We start from the raw sequence: 21,237 nt of genomic DNA on the forward strand, positions 1-21,237 counted from the left end.
ATAACAGTGACGGCTTGACCGGTCAGGGTCTGTAGAGCGGCAGAATTTATGCACCTAAGTCGACTTCCAATACAAGAATAGGACTTTTCCAGCTAAAACCTATTTCTCTGACGGGGATTATTAGGTATATCCTTCTGTAGACCCCATCATACACGCAAATTAGTCAAATCTTACCATGCGTTAACCGTTTCTCTGGACAGTGTTGCTTGACCCCATTTGAGAAAGACAGGTACAGCCAACTCTTGCCAAGAGAATATCTAATGCTCGTTATGAGAATACAGATCTCCTGGTAGATTTGGCATTACAGATAACCATCAAAATACTATCTAAAATATCTGCACTTTATAAGGAGCAAGAGCAATACCCTCATTCAAAGCCTTCATCCGCATAGCAAGCAATTTAGAATGGAAGCGGGTGTACGGAAGGTAGCCGGCCATGATCCAAAGGTTGGGTACCCCCGTCTCCCGGTAAACAGTCTTGAACTCACCCTCCTCATCGATGCCCCAAATTGGACCGCACTGGTCGGCAATTTTGTCGCCAAGAGTGGCACGAACTGAGTCAACAGTGTTGGAGAAGCCGGTGGCGAAGACAATCAGGTCGAACTCGCGCTCACGGCCGCCGTTGAGAATCGCCTTGTCCTCCGTAAAGTTCTCGATGTACCCTGATTCCACTTTGATCTTGCCGTCGATGATGTGCTCGCAAGCACCTGCATCGAAATAGAAGCCACCATTACGGGTCTGACCCAGTGTTGCACCGCCAGTACCACGCTGGCCGCGCCATGTCCGGAGACCGCGAGCATTGAGCGCATCAAGAAGGGGCCGGTCAAGGTCCTCAAGGACCTTGGCGTTACGCCTAGCAAGCTCCTCCCCAGGGCCAACAGGGGTAGCAAAGAAAAAGCGATCCTGCTCCTCGTGGCTAGGCCGGTAGCCGTCGGCATCGGGTCCATAGCTGGCGATCATGCGAGGAACGGAGTGGGTGAGAGACATGACGTAGGTCGGCGAACGCTGGAGCAGTGTAACATCGATGCCGCGGCGCGAGCAGTCAAATGCAGTGTCGAAGCCGGAGGATGAAGTGCCAACCACACAGACCTTCTTGCCCACGAAATCACGAGAGCTGTCATGAGCGCTCGAGTGACGAATGACGCCCTTGAAATCAGCCATGCCGGGAATGGTCGGGGTCATAGGAACACCGCAGAGAGAGGTGGCCATGACGACCTGCTTGGGATGTAGTGTTCGGGCTTCCTTGCCCTCCTTGTTGATAACTATGGTCCAGTTGGTCTTGTCATCTTGCTCGGCTTTGACGACTTCCGATTTGGTCCAGACCTTCAGCTCCAGAGCTGAGGCGTACCACTCCATGTACATACCCTGCTTATAAGCAGGGGTATATGTGGGCCAGTGTTTGGGGTAGGCGAAGTAAGGCAGGTCATCGGCCCAGTGGGGGAAGTGAAGTGATAGATACTCGTAACGCTTCTTCCAAACATCACCAACCTCTTCGCTGCGCTCGATGATAAGGCTTTCCATGCCGAGTGCCTTGCATCGGGCTGCCAGCGCGAGGCCGCTATTGAATGTCAGCACCTGCGGACGAGGCTGGGGGATTACAAGCTCACTTCTGGCCACCACCAATAATCAGGATTTCGGGTTTGGCAGCGTCAATTTCCTTGGCCCTCTGCGTCTGCCAGCTGACAAGACCGTTCATGTGCCCGTCGGCAGGAGGAATTTCGGGGAACTGCTTAAGTTTCTCGGCCACGGTGTGCATAGTGTAGATCTTCCAGCCCTCTTTGGTGAGGACCGAGTTGATCACAGCCGAAGCAGCAACGAGCTCGGTCTCAAAGGACACAACGAATTGCAGTTGGGCAAAGTCAGGGTAGGGACGGGCAACGGTGGGGGCGGGCATAAGGAATTTGAAATTAGTGGCCTTTGTTTTAGGAAAAAGATCGGTGGCAGCTTTCAGGATTGCTGTTTGGAAATTGAATGTGCGATAGTCCCAAGTGAAGGACAATTTGTCGCGCCAAACACCTGCACAGTGAGTTCAGTCATGTTCAAAAGTCGTCCACGAAGAAAAAAGGAGAAAACATACCATACTCCAGGAACATATCAGTGAATGCCTGGGCGTCTCCAGCTCCCATGGTCTTTGAGAGGCGCTCCAGGATGGACTCGGCCTCCTTTTGAGCATTGCAGTCGGTAGGTACTTCAATCCCCAGAGCGTCGGAAGTGGGAAGAGTGTGATTGTACTTGAAGTCATACATAAAGTTGTCGGCGACAGGAGGCTTGAGGGTAGTTTCTGGCTCGCTCAGCTCGCTAACAACGGCCTGGGCCTTGATGTCGGCCATGTTGACCGTGCTGGCAAGGACAGACTCGTGAATTTCGACACCCATTTTTGCCGTTGTAATTCAAATATGCCAGATATTCTCACACTCAATCCCCCTCGGCGGCCACATACTCTTTTAAAGACGCACAGCATGCCTCCTTTAATCCGATGGGACGTAGTTGGATGGATGGATGTTGCTGGTTCCAAATGGTTTGATGTCGGCGATAAGATGCATCGGAGATAATCTGTGCCAATGCATGGCTAATCTTCCCCGCGAAGACCGGGGTTACGGTCACATGACCGGGCGAAATCAATTCACCATCGAAGTTCGCGCCCCGGTGCAAACTTGCTCATTCCACCCCAGGAACACCTTTGCTCGTTATTTCCAGTGTGCAAGCCGATTCGGGTCGCATGATGAACAGCGAATCAGGACCCGGCCGATCAACTGCGGCAGGCAAGGGCATAGGTCGCCCGAGCAGAGATGATGACCCCGACAACGGTCCGAGATCACCCAAGAAGCAGCGAAGACAACGGCCGTCTCACAGCTGTACAGGTTAGTTTTCCCTTGCATCATGTAGGCGTGAGGTCATAGAGGTCACAGAGAGTTAATGTCTAATACCCAGAATGTCGGAGACTGAAGATCAAGTGCGACCGGCAAGGTCTGTACAATCGTAAGAAAGCGTATGCAATTCGTCCACCGGCTGAAGAAATCTTGCAGTGCCGTGCTCAAACTGTATACGGCGACGACGGGTTGAACTTTGTAATGGGACTACAACCGACGAAACACAGTCGCGGTTTGTTTTGACGCCATGTATAGACAAGCAAAATCAGCAGGGAGCTAAATTAGTACTACAGTCCGGAATCCAATGTGCACTCTAGACAACAGCAGGATGCCGTGCAAGCCCAACAGTCGCAACCCTCTGATGAAAATGCTCACGTCTCATCTACTTCCCTTGATTATGACCATCAAACCACGCAGCAGGGGCAACCGCAGCCACATCGACATGATGTATCAGAATCATCACCACACCACCGCCATGTTCAGGCAATACTCGCGGCGCAAGGGCTCGCGGGCGATTCCGGCCGCACCCTGATGCAGCTCAGCAATTGCAATAGGGATGGTTTTGAACAACTCGACCTTCTCGCCCACGTGCTGCAGCCAGAGGCTATGCATAGGCCACATTCGCTGCCTGCAGGCATAATCGCCGAACCTGAACACAGCGACCCGAACAGAGCTAGTGGCCCCAGCAATCCCGCTCCACAGTCCATTGGTGTTGACGAGCAGAGCGGCTCCTACGGCACATTGATGTTGAGCAAAGGAGGTCGGTCCAAGTATTTGGGCCCGACCGCAGGCAGTGAATGGTTGAAAGAGGTATGTTGTCTTGCTTCAGCGGCGCTGTCCGAGCTGAAAAAAAAATCTAATAATAATTCCAGTCGGAAACACAAGATATATCGGACAGTCCATCGGCTACTCGCCCTCCCTCTCCGAAGATATCCCAAGCTTCGGTTCCCTTTCAGGCTAATCGTGTGGCTTCCAGCGTTACTCCTGTCGTATTTCCTTTTAATTCTTCTGCAGCATACATTAGTACTCAGGATCTGCTTTCACGCCTACCCCCCAAAGAAGAGGCAGAGGTACTGGTCGAGTCGTACTATCGCTATTGTGCTTGGCAGTGAGTGTTGTAGACAAGGCCTTAGAAGACATTCTGACAAAATCCAGTCATGATGTTGTTCCCAAGACCGCGTTCCAGAAAACATTTAGTCGTGTCTATAGGCTTTCGAATGGGGGTTCTATGTCTCCTTCAGTCAATCCGCAGGAAATTGCGCTCGTTTTCATCGTCATGGCTCAAGGCACCATGTTTAATATTGAGATGCCCAACTACGATCCATCTGCTGAAGATTGGCTACATCTCTCGGAACAGGCTCTGGTCAAGGGGAACTTCCTATCGAACAACATGGTTGCTGGAGTGCAAACTTTAGTAAGTCTTAAGATTAACGCTTCTGTTCCGCCGCTAACGATCTTCAGCATTTGATGGCGCATTTGCATCTGTTCGTAGATCAATCTTGAAGTTTCCCCGTGCCGCTGACAATTGAGCAGGCAGTTAGACAAAGGTGGACGCGGTGACAATGCCTGGCCGTTGTGGGGTCTGGTCATGCGATTGGCTCAAGCCGTAAGTGCAGGTCATGAAGTGATGGCACAGAACTGATTGGTACACACCTAGATGGGTATGCACCGGGACGGTGCCTGCTGGAATCTACCACAGGATGTTGTCGAGTATAGACGCAAGGTGTTTTGGGAGTGCAATGCCGCCGACACCTTCCAAGCGCATTGCTTTTCAAGACCGTATGGTTTCTCTATACATGCCAATTATAAAGCTAAAATCTATCAGTTGTGCTATGAATCCTGAGCATTGCGACGTTGCGTTTCCTTCCGAGCCTCTGAATGTGAACGGCGAAAAGAGCTATTCTATACTCCGGTTTGAGTTGTCTCAGCTTTCATCCGAGTGCGTATCCTCAATTTGGATTTTCGACACAGCTAACCTGGTTCAGAATTCTCAATATGGCAATGAAGGTGCAGAAACCAGAGTACTCCGCTGTCACCGACCTAGACCTTAGGCTGTATGTGTTCACAAATTTCAATCTATTTGCAAGCTGACTTACCCTAGCGGCGAATTTGAACGCAACATTCCGTTCTCCCTTCGTTGCCGATCAGCGTTCTTGGCAATGCCTTCTCGATACCCTCACATCGAGGCGGCGATTGAAGCATCTCCACAACCATCCCGGAGATCTATGGCTATTTCCTTCCAGGTATGTTTGTCTGCCCTCTCAACTTAGACTCCAAACTAATTCAAGTAGCAAATGAATCTTGCGCTCAACATTTCGGAGACGATTATAAACCTTCACCGACCTTATTATGCCAAAGCGCTCTACGACATTGATGATCGTTTCAAATCTATATACGCACCTTCATTTTTGACTGTGATAGAACGTTGTGCGGTAAAGCCACCTTTCCATTCCCCTGTAACAGTAATCTAAGCTTCATAGATTATCATTGCCATTGTCGGCGACATTCATACCCGCTTCCCCGCTATCAGCACCAGGCAATGGAATTTTTGGGTAAGGGCATGTTCCTCCTCGGTTTATGCCAGAAAGCTCTGACTCATGGCTAGTTTCACGTCTTCGGATCAGCCCTATGCTTAGGGACGCTGGTATTGCGTGATCCTGGTAATCCTATGGCCACCTTCGTCATTGCCCAGCTTGACGCCGCTATTGACTTATTTACCTCGTTGATTCACCACGGTGCTAATACTCCCCGGTACCGCCGTAATTTGCAGTGGCTCTTGAAGCTACGTGTTCGGGCGTCGTCCAAAATCTCCACGGCATCTATCGCACAAGGAGCCGACTCCCAGCGAGACGCTCATCCGGAACGGCAAAGAAGCCGAGAAGACAGAGAGGACAGTGAAGATGTGGAGCTTCTTGGTTGGCGCACCAGACTTATTGAGAGAGCTGGTCAGGATCACCGGACTATCAGGACTATTCATCTTCGTGAGACTCCAACCGGTTATGATGGCACAAATAACTCGAATTCATCGCCGAGTACACATAACTTTGGAGGTGCTCAGAGTGAGCTGAGGATTGGAAACATGATGGTGCCTAACTCATCACTTTCCTTGGTGACTCCCGACTCGACAGCCGAACTTGTAAGATCAACTTCTAGGTTTCTGATTGTCAGAGCTGACACACTGCAGTTACAAGACTTTTGGGATCCAATGCTCCTACAGGATATATTCGGAGCTCCCGCTGGCTAGTCAAATGTGAGTAGAACATTCAATTTTCCCTGCTTAGTGACAAAATAGAGCGGCCACCCTCAACGCACTTCAAGGGTGGACCGGATCAGGCATAGTTATTTATATGAATGCAAACGAAAGCAAGATTAGTAATTATTTGAATGTACAAGATTATAACCTCGACCTTTGTCTGCTGCTCCTAGATTATGGAAGTTGAGTTTGACAAGATGTTAGAACTGCATGACTAGGTAAGGTAAAGAGGTAGACTAGTTCTAGGTGTCTTCGCAGAGGATGTAAGAAATGATAATGCTAAAAAAAAAAAAAAAAAAAAAAAAAAAAAAAAAAAAAAAAAAAAAGCTTTTAGGGTTCTCTATTTGAAATAAGGATCTTTTGGATTTTGCATGTTGTGCTATCGCTTAGAGTCCTTATTTACATTTCGCTAAGGTTTCGGACACATCGCTGAGGATTCGTTTATTGTGGAAAATCTTGAATAGCTCTACCTCTTCATTTGACTGTACTAAAAGGTTTAAATATTTATTCATAGACCCAAACCCTCTTAGTGATGAGCTTCCCTATTATTCTTAGTAATTCTGATATATGTATTGTTCGTGCTTATTATTCTCTATATATACCAACTCTGAGGGCTAACTAGGCTATGATACATACATATTAACCCAAAACCGAACCGGCCCCATCTCATTACCCATCCCCGTCAAGTCTGAGACTGTTCACTTGGCAATTTCCATGATAGGTAGTCCATTATCGTCAAAGTAGACTGGTACGCCATTGCGGAACGAGTACTGTAGAGCGGTAGCAATTTTAGCGGCTTCGTAGGCATCTTCTGGATAACAAGTGAGGGGCTCATTATCCAGGATAGCAGAAGCGAATTCAGCAAGGTCATTGATGAATGACTTATCGTAGAGCACGAACGCATCCGGGGTGGTAATGGTACGCACACCATGTGAATCACGAACTTCGACACGGTTTATCGTGGAGTTACCGTTGACGACAGAGTGGCCTTTGGTGCCACACACGCGAGTCATTCCCTCAAAGCCGTTGGTGAGCGTGCGGCCCACGTGAGTGGTGAGGACCTTTCCATTAGCAAACTCAACAAGGCCCCATCCGTTGTCACAGTCGCCGTGCTTGGAGAGGTCACCATAGACAGCCTGTTGACCCATGGCGATGACCCTGTTAACTTGCTTCTTAGGGTTACTGAGACCTGATTTGACATCCAGGAAATATCGGCCCACGTCAATCTGTGCTGCGTGAGTGAACGGACCCAAGTGGAAGATGAGAGTGACTAACATCGTGAACACCCATATCAACGAAGATACCTCCGGACTGAGCTGAGAAGGTAACGAAGAAGCCTCAAGCACAATTAGCCAGGTTATCTCAGACAGAAGCTAGATGTATGCACACCTGTAGGGTCCTGCTGGTCGAGGCAGGAAGTCTCAACCGCATGGATCTGACCGAGTGAGCCATTCTCGACCATTTGCTTTGCAGCACGGTACGAGTCATCGTCTAGCGTGGGTTAGCCTCAGACATCCAAGCACAGAGACTGATGTCACTCACATCGTCGAGAGAAAGGGACCAAGAATTTGAGGTGAGGCTTGGAAGCAGCCTTGGCGAGGACCTCCTCGGTAGTTATGACATCCACAGAGATAGGCTTCTCACACATGACATGCTGGCATTTGTCAGTTTGAAGCGCCCTAGGTTATTGCTAATCCATCGCTGGCAGACATACCAGGCCCAGGTCAAGACCTTGAATAACCAGGAGAGCGTGAGTGGCAGTCGCGGTGGAAATGAGAACAGCCTCGGCACCGCTATTCTTCATGCAATCCTCTGGATCCGCGAAGAACTTGATGGAGGGTGGGAGGTTGGCCGCGGCCCACTCGTCGCTACCAGGCTTGGTGTCGCAGGCAGCGACGAGATCGATGCGAGGCTGCTGAAAAGCGAGGATACGGGCACGGATGGCACCAAGACGGCCGAGGCCGATTAAGGCGAGCTTGAGACGAGGTTGAGTGGCCATCTTGTGTGACATCTGTGGTCGTTTGAAAATAAGGACGAGTGGTTAAGTGGGATACGGAAGATGTTGAGACCAGGATCCATAGCTTTCACAGTCTCATCTCGAGCTTTTCTACCCCAGACACATTGCGTACCAGGGCAGGTCTCAACGCGGGGCATTGCACCCAAGGCCCCGATCTGGTATCTGGGCATGCTGGTAAATCCGATAAACAATGTGGTCAGTAGACCAGTAAGGACAGCGTCCGGTGCATCATCGGAGCTCTGGACTTTTTTTGTGGGGAATTTGTTTATGTCCGATTATTCTTGCTAGAAGCACCGGCGGTTTTGTTGCCAGTCGCTGCTTAAGCCCGACACTGTTCATCCGAATGCACGATCCGGTCTGATCACGCGTATACAACTACAGTTTCGACTCGGAGATATCTTACAGTACCTAGAGGCGATGTCGACCAATCCTGAACAGGGCCATCGCCCTCTGCCACGGTTGCCGCTGGCGGCGGCCGCCTCAGTTACCGCTTCGGTGACCGTGGTCTCGCCGCCGTGCTAGTGAGTCAACGGCTATTCGCTTTTTCTTATTGATTATGCGGACAATGATTCAATTTATATTCTTATGATATAGTAAGGTCTGAATCCTATAGGGATGGGCATTTTTTATCTGATGCTTCTCAAATAATAGAGTAGGGCTTATAAACATGATGGATACAGATATAGGAATGATCACCGAAAACATTTAGATTAGCTTACATATGGATCGCAGGCAATGAAGGCTTATTCAATTCCATGGTATTCTTGTAAGGTGGCAGGCTATGTTCGACCATAGAAGATGAGACAAACGATAACATAAGAACATTTGTGAGAGACCGGATAGTGTCTGGTGGATTAAAGGCCGCAGGCTGTTGCGAGCTCAGTTAGGATGACGGAGCATCCACCTCATGGTTTCTACCCAGGCAGCTATCAATAAGAATAATCAACATGAGGATGGAAGAAAGGAGGTGACGCCGTATGTATCAACAAAGCAAACAACTGCATCTCACGTGATAGCCAGCCAATGTGACCAGGCCGTCACAACTATAGCCTCCTGTTCTTGCGCTTCTCGCAACCCTCGAGCATCTGTCAGGCTCCCCCCAGCCTGTATAAAGGCCCTAGGAGCTTCTCGTCTCCTCCTCTAATGTTTATTTTTTATGCGAAGCTGGTAGACTTCATGCTGCAGTAGGATGGCATTTTGCATGGTCATCTCTGCCCCTCTAATGACCTTTCCCATTGCGTCTTCCATAGTTGACAGGGATATCTGATAATTTCGGAAGTAATATAGTCGCTTCTTTTGGGCCTCAATCTGGTGTATATCTGCTGGAGTCTTGCCTGCGCCAAAGGATTGGTTGTTATGTGATGATGAAGGTGGTGTTGGTGTCTTCTGGTATACAAAGCTTCAGTAGGACTCGGTCGAATGAGAATGGAGCCAGGCCAGTTGCTGCAAAGCAGCTTTAAATATTTGATTATGATAGAGCATGGTAACGGACAATAAGGTATATATAGAGGAATTCTGTTTATCAACAGTGTTGATTCCCTTGTTCATCTTGTTGCTGATCCTTTGGCCATATAAGCGCTTCGACGGCGAACAGCAACCGACATCCAATGGTTGAAAAAGACGAGACGAATGTGGAGGCAAATATAAAGGGATAATACTCCTTTCTGTACAGAATCTGTCAAATTCTGCAGTGGCATGGCTGCTATGGCCATCCAAAATCAGCGTGCGATATCTCCCTAATGCACGGGAGGCTGTATGTGGCTCAAAGGCGGTTTGAAGCCACTCCATGTCTAATCCATCATCTTTCCAGCCATCCCTTCTGACACTGATTATAAAATCATTTGGAATAGCATGATACCATTGAGATTGGTGGTTGTCTGCAGCCAGGATAATCTGGGGAGGCAAAGCCCATCCAGTTGTATTTACTGCAATAATAGCAGTTACCCACTCACGATTCCCAGGCTGTAAGGCTTTGGCATTACTTGCCCGAGTCTCTGAGCCACATATAACTTTGGCTGCAGATATCATGCCCATCTGAAATCCAGTTTCATGCATATTGTAGATATCTTGTCCAAGAACTGTGACGGCTTGACATCTTGAAATCCTATATACGACTTGACCTAGCCCATGCTGCTAGACACTGCCTATAAGACTAATAATGACGGACGGCACCGAACATGAACAGAACCCTATTGCAGTGGTATAAGAAAGACTCCATCTTCTAGATAGGTTCCTTTTCTTTTCATTCTCCGGACTCGATATTTTACTCGATGGCTACAATAGTTTAGATAGGAATATCATTTCGTCAGTATCTATTATTTCCGAGCCCGTGACAGGCAGTTCCCGCATAGCCATGGATAAAATTGGCTGGGACGGGTATGAGTAAATCCAAATCCGAACTACTGCTGCTGCTGCTACTCACTGAGCAAGCCCCTGAGTAACCTCATGAAAGTGGTAGCATCCAGAAGGGGAAAGTCCCACTGGCTCTAGAAAATCAAGTTCGTATAGGTATATGTATACGCGTCCAAATCAACATATCCCAAAATACACCTCGCACTGTTCCGATACCCACTGCGCCTGTCTCTGAAAATCCTCCGGTGTCTTCAACCCATTCTCGCAAATATATGTGTTAATCAAACTAGGTGGTACCCATTCAAAATACACATTCTGTACATTCACCGTTGCCTGTCCATGCCCAGCATCATCACTCTCAAGACGATCCTGGACAATGTCCAGCCCCTTGACTTTATCATTCTGTTTCCAGGCATTCATGACTTCTGACGCCTCGTTATTCTCCACGTTATGCTGGTTGCTCGGTTCCGTAGCGACCTTGTAGATTTCACTGACGACAATTGTCTCTGCTGCTGGTTCCATGTGGTGCACCATCAGAGCAGCTGGAAGTGATCCCGTTTTATTGCTCACGGACCCGTCTGCTGCTATCCGATCCGCACCTAGGAGGAGAAGGTCGACTTCCATAGCAGCCTGGGCTACAGATGCATCGGTAAATATGGTCACGCGGACTTGTGGGCGCGGTATTGGTAGAGCTTCAAATCTTGATACAATCGATGCGGCCATTGATACACCTTCGAATAAGGGACGGGATTCGAGGACGTGGATGTTGATGAGCGGTGCCCCGGAGGCAAGCGCGGATTGAACGATGCATTCGCGGATGGTCGAGCTGCATGATAGAGCTAGAATGGTGAATCTATTCCGCTTGGTCTTGCTGTTCTCGTCCTTGGACAAAATATGTGATGCGAGGTTCTGGCTAATGCGAGTCGTATAAGACCGTATCATATGCTGTATGTTATCAAATGCATTTTGTATGCATAACTCTTTGCACGTTCCGCTTCCAATCTCTTGCGATAGAACCGTCGAAATTTCGCTTAGGGTCAAAAGCAGGAAACTAACAATGGCCGCATCCATACTTGGGCGACCATTTTTCCAGAGATGCCACGCTGCAAGACATGTCTTCCGCCACCACGGGCCATTGAGACTTATAGGATCCTCAAGATGCTCCAGAGTGGTCCGTAGTATGCTCAATGCAACAGCGGCTAACTTTCGTGCGCCACTCTCATGATCTTGTTGTAATTGTTGTAGCCCGGCGGCTAGTATTGTCCCTGATGCGGGACCTAGTTCAGTGTCGAAAAATGTGTTCCGGAGTCCTTGGTCAATACATGGAAGAGCTCCAAGGCTTCCATCTATTATATTGACGCTCCTTGTGCTGCTGTCCCCCTTGGTATCGTCCTTAACACGGAACGCGAACGGATGGAACACACATCTCCGTCCTATTGAAAAAGGATCCTCGGATATGAATGGCTTCCCATGCCGAGTAACTTTTGGTGGCGTCCCCGAGAGATTTGTCTGGGTCTTAATTGTCTTCCAAGCAGCCTCAACGGGAGTTGGACTGCCATCCTCAATGATCCCTATAATCGGCGCAGGACTACACCATTCTTAGCTTCAACTTCAACCGAGATAATAACAGGAATATCAAAACGTACCACTCCCCGATAGTCGCATCTGCTTTGACCACAAAACATAGAGCAAACCTGCGCAATGTGTCTTCTGTTTCTTTTGTTTCCTTCTCTTGCAACAACCGCGACGCAGATGCAAAAAACCGAAACGCCTCCTGTGACTTGGACTTGGACCGCGATGCGGTACTTCCTCGCTCTTTCCCTCTTACTCTTGTGACGATTCTAGGTGTCTTCCGTGTCGGTTCCGTGCGTTTAATCGACCCTAATATTCGCAGGGTGCTCTTTTTGTTTTCACAATGGGGTTCAGGTCGAGTAATAAAATCCATCAACGAGGAGGGAGTGTCGATATCTGCCATAGCACCCGAGTTAATACACTAATTGAAAAAAAAAAAAAAAAAAAGTTTGCGTCGTCTCAATGTATTGATTGAGCTAGTAGAAAGCAATTCTCCAGTCTCCGTCCATGCTCCATATATATTCCACCGCGATTTCTAAACCTGCCAGATCACCAAAATCCACCGTACGGAATCTTACAATATCAATATATTATTCGTGGAAAATAAAGTCGGTCTACATCGAGTGCCAACCATTTAGGCCGAAAAGCAGGCAAGTTGAAGGATCGGCGCGCCACATGTTCAGCTGAGGGTACATCATTCCCGAATGTGTATTCTCCAGATCGTGGAGATTTGCGAACCATGCTTGCGTCATATTTATAAACTTCTGAATGTTTCAAGAGAACTGTTATGTGCAGGGTGTTATAGATCAGGGAGTTGTGGGAAACGGAAACATTGCATGTCCGTTGAGTTGGTGCACCCAGATATATATATTAAACATCGGCACACTTTAATACTGCTAACTGGATTAATACAGCTCATCATCCCCGGAGGTAGTCTTCATAGTGACTGTTCGGGGTACTATAGTAAGCATCGAGTCGGTCTGCTACTTCCAAGTGTTCTCTCATGTGGAACCTTGGTGTGCGACCATGTTGCGGATGATGGATAATGCGAGGATGCGTTGGACTCATAGTGCTAGAGGTAAAACGCAAGGAGGCGGCGGTATTTGTGATGTGGACACGCGCGAAACGGGGACATCAACTTTCCATATTGATATTCCATTTCAACTTCATGAATCCTTCCGTGGAAGGTGCCTCTTTGCGCACATGCAATATCTCTTCGTCCCTCAGTTGCCCAAGAGGCAGCTCAATAACTTGCGCCGGGGACGTGAGAATTAACTTGAATCCACAGGACGTGGGCCTCTTTTTGTGAAACTCTGCCAACCTAATCAACCACATTAGCAGACTATATGTGTCACCCATGGTATCAAGACTAGCCAGGGAAAGAGGCGAGGTATCAATGATAATGAAGACGAAAGCCGTGGGTGGCGCGAGACTGAGAACATATTGAAAAAATGTTGCGGATTGCATTCACATCAGTGCTTTGGAACTCGGTTAGCTTGATGAAGGATGTCAGGTCCAGATTCAGGAATGGCAGTAGGAGCTGTGTCAGGAGACTATTGAGAACACTAATCGTGTTGCTCGTTGGATCCTCAAGAGACTCATGCCCACCGTAGAAGAAATGAATCGCTGCTGTCTGTCCTCTGGTGTCGTGGGGTTTGACGCACATCACGTCCAAATTATAGACAAGTCGAGAGCAGATGAAACTCAAGGGGAGGCAGAGCTGTAAGTGTTCGTTACTGTTTATAACCAGGAAGCCGGAATATGGTGCGTCAACCCGATCTTTCAATTTGGAAGAACTGATCATCCCAACACAGCGATCCTGTTGCTGCTTACCTGCAGTAGTCTTGGAGGAAGTAATGCCCGGGAGCTGGATCATGATTTTGAGCTTTTTTTTTTTTCTATCTGTCGAGAAAATGGGGGATGTGTGTTGTTTCTCGACGAAGCGGATGCCTTTCTAAGTAAGCGAATGCTAGGGAATATCATGCAGAATAACCTTATATCCGGTAAGTCTTTTCTTAAGTTGGTCGTCCGACACATACTGAATAAATGCTAGTCTTTCTCCGAATACTGGAATACTACTCCGTAATCCTAATCCTAACAACCAACCGCGTTGGGCAATTCGACGAAGCAGTCCTCTCGCGCACCCATACAGCACTCTACACAAACCTCAACGAAGGCGACACGCTCAAAGTCTGAAAGAAAAACATCCAGAAACTCAAACTTCTAAGCGAGAGCAGAAACCCCACTATCAAATACAACAAGCACGACGTCAAATCTTTTCGCAAAACAGCCATGGGCAAAGGGACTATGCTGGAATGGTCGATAGACGAAGAATGCTTTCCAGACTGCTGCCGCACTGGCTGAGTGGGATGCTACCGGGGGAACTTTGGGAACCAGCTGTGCGTAGTTGACGACGAAGCATTTTCAATTGGTTGTCAACGCTAGTAAGAATTTTGAGTAGTATATCGAGTCGGCAAATAACGCGGAAGGAACGCGACCTCGTGTTAACAATTGGCGGAATGACTCTTTTCATGGAGCCGTTCCGGAGATCAGGCAACAAGCAGTTAGGAGGAATTGGTCGAGTTATGTTGATGGCTTCTCATGAGCCCCATACAACGGAGAAGAAGCATAAGGAACAGCCCAAGTCTAGGCGGAGAAAAGGGAACCAGGAATGAGATGACATGATTGTATCTTCAGACCGTTCAGCTGGATCTGAATTATCATACAGTGGCAGTGATAGTGAAATTGATGACGAGACCATTGCCTGTGATTAACCTAGATTAGTAGGCGTTAATCCATATTATCAGCAATCCAAATTCAATCGATTAGCGGGCCTCCATCAGCACTAATCACTCGTATACGGAACCTATTGCCAGCAACACAATCCGGGTTGGACATCTTGGTTAAACATTTGGCGCGGCGATAATTCTCAAATTTAGATGGATTCATTCCCATAACCTAACCATGCTCCCAACCAAAGCCGAACACACCACAATAAGCAACACATAACTATACATATGCAAATGCAATTCAATTCAACGCTGAAGCAACCCACACACAGACTCAACATCCAGTTTCATTCATAAAAATGTATACTGTATAAAACTCCATAGGTCCGGAGACGACTGTATCCGTGTCTTTGACAGTAGGGTATATGATATATTCAAAAAAGATAAAGGTAAAAGTGACAGTTGGAGAAGGGTAGAGGAAGTTTGGTGAGGAAGCACCGGATCTGTGGGAGATATAGATAGACGGGGTAACGGGGTAGGTGTTTAATCAGCGGACCCCTGCAACGAGCTAACATCCGACTCTGTATCAGAGTCCTCTTCGAGAACTATCCGGCGCATGACGCTCTTGTCGAATAGGTCCAGGGCAAACCGCCGCGCGGGGAGTCGGAAGTGGTGGCTTTCGAGGATATCTAGGGTTTTGCGGAAGAGTTGGGCTTGGTGGAAGCGTTCGGGGTATTTTGCTTTGATGCTGCGATTGTAAGTTAGTATTTTCTTGATTTCTATGCAAAGAACAGCAGAATCATACCTATGCAAATCCGATGCTGCCCTCTTGGACAAAACAGTATTTCCCATGTCAACAATCAGTTTCAGAATCTTCTGATTCGCAGGATCTGGATCTGTAGCGGCAGCCTTGAACTTCTCACGGGATATCCTTTTTAGTTCAGGGTCGCCGGAGCATTTAGGGAAATCAATCTGTATCGTCAGCAACCTCTTTGGAACTAAGTTATAATAACAACATACTAAGAACAACTTCCTAAAATCATTCGGAAGACTGAACCCCAGAGACTCTCCCTTCTGATCAACGGCCGAATCCCATCCAACTTCCCGTAGCACTGACAACCCATGCCGACTCCGTGAAATCAGACCAAGGACAAAGAATGCTGTCCCGCGCATGGTTAACACCTCAGCACTTTCTGCAATTCCCACGATATGCCACACAAGATCTTTCTCCAGGAACGGCGCGCCAAATTCCATTGACCCAACGTTACCCACGGCCCATAAACACCCTTTCACCTTTAAAAGGGATTCATGTTCTTCTTCGTTGAGGCGGAAGTCTCGAATCGTCCATGCGAATTCATTGAAGTGGCCTGACTCTTCAAGGAGTCTGCAGCCTTCAGCCGTTCGCGCGAGCTCGCGGTAAAAATGGGGCGGGACTAGTCCAACATCTTGCATGTCGACTAGGTCCTCCGGAACAATGCTGCCTCTTCGTGGTGTGTCGACGTAGGCGCGCGAAAGGGCCGCTTCCACAAGCCCCACATAAGCGTCATTGCGTCCCAGAAACCAATCGTCCATTTCTTGCGTGATGTAGTCGAGTCCATCCAGATAGTGGTACCCGACGGATGTTGAGAGGAACCGCAGGAGTAATGGCGCCCCAATTTCTCCGAGATGGTCAAGGGATGGTCGACATTTGACAACAAACTCGAGATAGTCGCGTTGGTTGCATGCTTCTTCCAGAATCTTGACGGCCACCTGACAAACAGACACATCCGGATCATACAGCTGCGTCACAAGGAGTTTCAAAACCCACTCCGCATATCCAACACCAACTTGTTGCGATATAGAGATATTTCTGACTGCATACTTCCTTAATAACTTCGTAGCGAAAATGCGGATCTCCTTTGAACCGGTCGTCAGTGCCTTAGACAGCATAACTCTAAGATGGCTTTCCTGTGAATAATCCAGATTCCCTAATAAAGTCTGGATCAGGTCATTCCGATCACGGAGCTCAATGATATGGTAAAACATGTTGAGCATGTGCCACCTCTCCATCATGGCTAGTCCATTGGTGTCGGCGCTTAAAGTCCCAAGCATCGCGAAATATCCACCGCTCAAAGTGTTGCTCATTTGCTCCTTCGAGAACAGCGGAGAAGAAGACGTGAGACCACTCATGCGATCCACCTGCGCAAGGCACTCGGCAACCTGTCTGAGAAACTTGTTCTCCGCGAGATATTTTGTTCCCTCGGGGCTTTGGACCAAAGTGCGCATCAAGGCACAGCCGGTCCGAACATAGCGTTGGTTGGGTTTAGTATTCGGAACCATAGCGAACCGATATTTGAATGGTCGGTAAAACCCGACAAGTCGTTTGACGAACTTAGACCCCTTAATAGCTTCGTCTAGTCGCTTCGGGTTTGTCAAGGGGCCCTCGACGATACGATGGATCAGATCCCACTTCCACTTGAGGAAATTGACGGTACCCAGGACGTTCGTCTCAAGGATAGAGTTGCGGAATTGCGTTTCGTCCATAGCAGGACTCAGCTTATCTTTTCCTTGGTCGACCGACAGGATCGAAGTCGACACATCCATATTCACACTGTATCGACCAGGCGCGTTTGAATAGCCGCGTGACCGTGCGAGTGTCCGGTTGATGCTGTCAATTTGGTAGATTGTAGAGGTCGAGATGTCATGGTTATCAATATCGAAATTGAGCGCAGGTGGAAGCAAATGCGGTAGGACTTGTAGTTGTGCACTTGTCTCGCTTGGCAGAGAGTGATGCGCCAGTTTCAATACCTCTGTCAATAATAGCGTCGCTTTTCGTCTAACTGACAGATCGGTTTCTTCTTCAATCAGATCACAGAGTGCCTATCCACATTAGTCTCGTAACTCCTAAAGTAGGCTTTGGGAAGTATACCTTTGATAACCCTGCATCAACCAACGTAGCCAATATAAGAGTCGAGAAATGCTCTGTTAGGTCAAACTCGTTGTTATTATCCTCGTAGGGAGCACCGAACTGCTTTTGATCAGGCTCCGATCTAAGATTCGCAACGCGCCCATAAGTTGTAAGCCTACGGCCGGCAAGGAAGGATGAGGACCAGGATGGCGGCTTGATACGCAACGCATCGAATAACAGCTCCATGATGAGGTCCCTTGCCGTTGGATCGGGGTAATGTAATGACTCGAGGAGAGAATGCAAGGGCTTAGCTCCGTCCCTGGCGAGAACAACCAGGCCTGGCCATGTCTTGAGCATCGCGGAGATGGCCCTGGCTGATGATTTCAACCGGCCATTGCGCACTGAGTCAGCCAGAGAGTCTGTGAATGGAGCAAGGACAGCTTCGAGCTCACTCCCGCCACGCAGGTGCTTTCTGCTATGTGGTGTATCTAGAACATGCAGGAAGCTCGAGATCAAGCTCTCTGAGGCGCCAAACGTCCCTTCTGCGAGGGCATCGTGCAAGACAGCAAATCCACCAGCATAACCGATCAAGGCGGGATCTTTGACTAAAATTTCCGCCAGCGTCATGACGGAAATATTGCGGAGACGATCGTCGGCGTGCTCAGCAACGGCGACGATGGTGCGAACAACAGCACGGGAAAGTTCGCAAACACCATCCTTGACATCGAGAAACGCTCTGACAAATTTGAGTGCCTGTTCTCGTTCGAGATTTGCCTTGCTTTCCTTGACGAGTGATAAAATGACAAGCTCGTCGGTGTGCAGAGACCGGATTATTTGGAGTGATTTCTGGTCCGCAATGGCGTATCGGGTCAGCCGGTAACCGGCGGCCACTATTTCCTTATTATCGCTCAATAGCATGCTCTGCACTCGCAGACCGAAGACTGGCCATGCCAGATCATACTTCAACGTGGGATGGCGATTAAAGAGCTCCACCAGGCTGTTCGCCCGCTCCACGTAGAAATCCGGTGACATCCCTTCAATCTCCAGTGCTTGTAGTGTTTCCGTCAAGACAAACGTGGGCGATTCCATCTCCCCTTCTACATCCTCCGACAGACCTTCATCCGCCGTCTCATGTTCCCTTGATGACGGCCGCATGGGACTTCCGCGGAAGAGGGTCGATATCCGACTGCGTGGAGGAGTTGTCGACGGCGCCTGCGCTCGTAATACTTCCTCCTCGAGTTCATGGTGTAGTTCTGCTAACTTGCGATTCGATGAACTGAGTTCCGACTCTACCCTTATTCGCTGGTCCTTGGTATGTTTCGGGTTCTTGGCCAACAGCGCCTCCAGCATGTTCTCCGTCCCGGTCTTGATTTTCACTTCCTTCGCAATCTTATCCCGAATAACTGCCTGACGCTCTTCTGTATTCGAGAACCCATCCGACGGGTCGACGGTTCCGCTTGCTCTCCGCGCGGAGAATATCCCGGGACCGGTCCCACTACCACCACCACCACCACCACCACCACCACCACCACCACCACTACTATCCGGCGGCCGTGGTGTCACACTTCGCGATGTATTCATACTCTTCAACTCTGAGCTGAAACTCCCTGGCCCAGGCGCTAGAGACCCTCCTGCTCCGCGGGAGTAGATGCTAGCACTCCCACCAGACTCAGACCGAGCATTCCTCCCGACTCGCGACGAAGCGTCGGCCCAGCTCCCGTTCGTTGAGCCATCGTCAAGGCTCGATAGCGATCTTCCTTGAGCATCACCCAGAGCCCGGTGCTGGGTTGACGTCGTGGAGGACGCCGAGTTATAATATCCGGACGCCATAGATCTTCCATCTAGCCGCACGAGAGGCGGAGGGAAGCAGTGTGGGGATGTCTATCACCAGTCGTAAGGGCGGCAAGGAACGGGGGACTGCATTGGATTCGTAAATCGGAGGAATATCAGGTCAATCTTCGCAGGGTAGTGTGTTGTTATCGTCAAATTGTGCGGGTTCTGGTCCAATCGGGCTCGTATAGCGGAGAAGGGGAGATCTGGGAAGGGAGGGGTGCGATGGTGTCAATGCGGTTCATGCGGTGAGGTGTTCGTACGGCCTAACCTGGACAGCGGAGCAAAGAGGTCAGTAGAGAAGAAAAGATATTAGCTTCACTCAAGAGCAGTGATAACTATGGCTTCATGGAGTCTGATCCGATCTGGTTTCAATGTTGAGACCATGTTTTGGCTTGGTGCTGACTAAGCAGCTGTCTGGACTAACTACATAGTTATCTTCACCATGACATGACATTTCCAGTATATTTCTCTGTACACTTATGCCTCCTTTATCGTTCAATATGAGGTGCCCGAGGTTCGTTGGTAGCTTGATAGGAAGACGCCCTCCATCTTGCTCTCTGGGAACTACATGCACAGCCTTCAGAAGGTACCACTCACCAAGACTCTCAAATCCCTAAAAGAATCATCGCAACTATGCTATGTAATTCCATCGCAGAGTATAATTTATGGTCTGGCTTAGTTTTAGATTGGCCAATGACTATTTACTCATTTCCACCCTCGCCGCCATACACATATACCGAGGAATGTTGGACTGTGTCAGCCCTATGGGAACGGATCAACAAAGAAAAAGTCTATATACGAGGAACACCAGCATCAGGGAAATCTACATTAGCAAATTTTCTGGAGAGGCATGTTTTGCGAGTCGAACTAGACATGGTTGTGCACAACTTGAGCTCCAAGAGCATATCAGACGATTTGAGCCAGGTGTGGAAGCATCAGACTGAGCCACGATTCCAATTTCTTTGTGGGAAATGCATCCAGTCTCTCCTCCCTCGACCGAACACACCTTACCGGCACTTGATGTACCCTAGCGTCTGGGAACTGGCATTCTCCGTCCTTATAGGGTCTAGCCATGTCGTAGATGTCGGCTCACCTTTGCGCATCTGCGGTTTGCCACTCCCTTGAAGTGGGTTTTCAAGGCAGATTTTACAGACCAAGTTCTCAATTAATTGAAAAACCCAAATAATTTGGGGAAAAACAAACCGGGTCAATTTCTGCATCTTATCAAAAATGTGGGTGGTTAAATGCACTCGCGATGGGAGGCCACATTGATCGTCTGAGAAAAATGGTAAATACTGTCCCTGGGTTGATGATATGGAGGTACACGCTCTTGAGGTATTCATTTGGTTATCTTTTCTTATTTCTATTCATTCCCGCCAATTCTACACTAGTGGATGCAGGAATTAGCTGATTATACCATTCTGTCTTCGCGGATGGTTTCACGTCGTATACTATATGCGATTCAAGTTGTAAATCTGATCTAGATCAAACCACATTGTTTGGTTACAATCACAGATATTTCCCAGAGCTGCTATGCACTCCCACTACTTCCGCATTTTATGTTTCCTACCCTACAGCAATAAGGAACAAAATGGTTCGAGCGAGTAGACTTCAGATAGTTATATCAAATTGGTGATCTTCTCTCTTTCTTTTTCCCCACACAATCCCTCACTCGGTTCACTGGCTTTCAATTGAGAGCTCTGATAGATGTAGACATACCGTGGG

General features: G+C 48.6%; 6 protein-coding genes across 6 annotated transcripts; 2 read left to right on the forward strand and 4 right to left on the reverse strand.

The window, feature by feature from the left end:
• Positions 1-326: 326 nt before the first annotated feature.
• Positions 327-2,374, reverse strand: EURHEDRAFT_467144 (flavin-containing monooxygenase; the record flags this gene model as incomplete). The annotated part of the gene is made up of 3 exons (XM_040785159.1): positions 327-1,557; positions 1,607-2,015; positions 2,077-2,374. 3 exons carry the CDS (start codon positions 2,372-2,374, stop codon positions 327-329), a joined length of 1,938 nt encoding a protein of 645 aa, XP_040634130.1.
• Positions 2,375-2,670: 296 nt separating this feature from the next.
• EURHEDRAFT_489019 (uncharacterized protein) lies at positions 2,671-6,276 on the forward strand. Its single transcript, XM_040785611.1, has 16 exons — positions 2,671-2,860; positions 2,931-2,966; positions 3,026-3,101; positions 3,163-3,679; positions 3,742-3,977; positions 4,025-4,283; positions 4,331-4,353; positions 4,403-4,475; positions 4,527-4,648; positions 4,695-4,808; positions 4,855-4,923; positions 4,971-5,112; positions 5,161-5,301; positions 5,350-5,421; positions 5,475-6,005; positions 6,054-6,276. Exons 1-16 carry the CDS (start codon positions 2,719-2,721, stop codon positions 6,111-6,113), a joined length of 2,613 nt encoding a protein of 870 aa, XP_040634131.1. The 5' UTR covers positions 2,671-2,718; the 3' UTR covers positions 6,114-6,276.
• A 544-nt stretch (positions 6,277-6,820) lies between these two features.
• On the reverse strand, positions 6,821-8,121 carry EURHEDRAFT_467115 (putative NAD binding Rossmann fold oxidoreductase; the record flags this gene model as incomplete). The annotated part of the gene is made up of 5 exons (XM_040785155.1): positions 6,821-7,348; positions 7,398-7,459; positions 7,512-7,613; positions 7,665-7,776; positions 7,837-8,121. 5 exons carry the CDS (start codon positions 8,119-8,121, stop codon positions 6,821-6,823), a joined length of 1,089 nt encoding a protein of 362 aa, XP_040634132.1.
• A 2,504-nt stretch (positions 8,122-10,625) lies between these two features.
• Positions 10,626-12,257, reverse strand: EURHEDRAFT_534332 (putative translation initiation factor eif-2B). The gene is made up of 2 exons (XM_040787284.1): positions 12,138-12,257; positions 10,626-11,744 (listed from the first exon to the last, which is right to left on the reverse strand). Exons 1-2 carry the CDS (start codon positions 12,154-12,156, stop codon positions 10,669-10,671), a joined length of 1,095 nt encoding a protein of 364 aa, XP_040634133.1. The 5' UTR covers positions 12,157-12,257; the 3' UTR covers positions 10,626-10,668.
• A 322-nt stretch (positions 12,258-12,579) lies between these two features.
• On the forward strand, positions 12,580-13,482 carry EURHEDRAFT_291852 (uncharacterized protein). The gene is made up of 2 exons (XM_040778232.1): positions 12,580-12,910; positions 12,978-13,482. Exons 1-2 carry the CDS (start codon positions 12,768-12,770, stop codon positions 13,336-13,338), a joined length of 504 nt encoding a protein of 167 aa, XP_040634134.1. The 5' UTR covers positions 12,580-12,767; the 3' UTR covers positions 13,339-13,482.
• Positions 13,483-14,895: 1,413 nt separating this feature from the next.
• Positions 14,896-19,998, reverse strand: EURHEDRAFT_527013 (putative cytosolic regulator Pianissimo). Its single transcript, XM_040787006.1, has 4 exons — positions 17,701-19,998; positions 15,813-17,651; positions 15,598-15,782; positions 14,896-15,540 (listed from the first exon to the last, which is right to left on the reverse strand). Exons 1-4 carry the CDS (start codon positions 19,507-19,509, stop codon positions 15,336-15,338), a joined length of 4,038 nt encoding a protein of 1,345 aa, XP_040634135.1. The 5' UTR covers positions 19,510-19,998; the 3' UTR covers positions 14,896-15,335.
• Positions 19,999-21,237: the final 1,239 nt, after the last annotated feature.

This window comes from Aspergillus ruber (assembly GCF_000600275.1).
Source record: "Aspergillus ruber CBS 135680 unplaced genomic scaffold scaffold00049, whole genome shotgun sequence".
Lineage (NCBI taxonomy): Eukaryota > Fungi > Ascomycota > Eurotiomycetes > Eurotiales > Aspergillaceae > Aspergillus > Aspergillus ruber.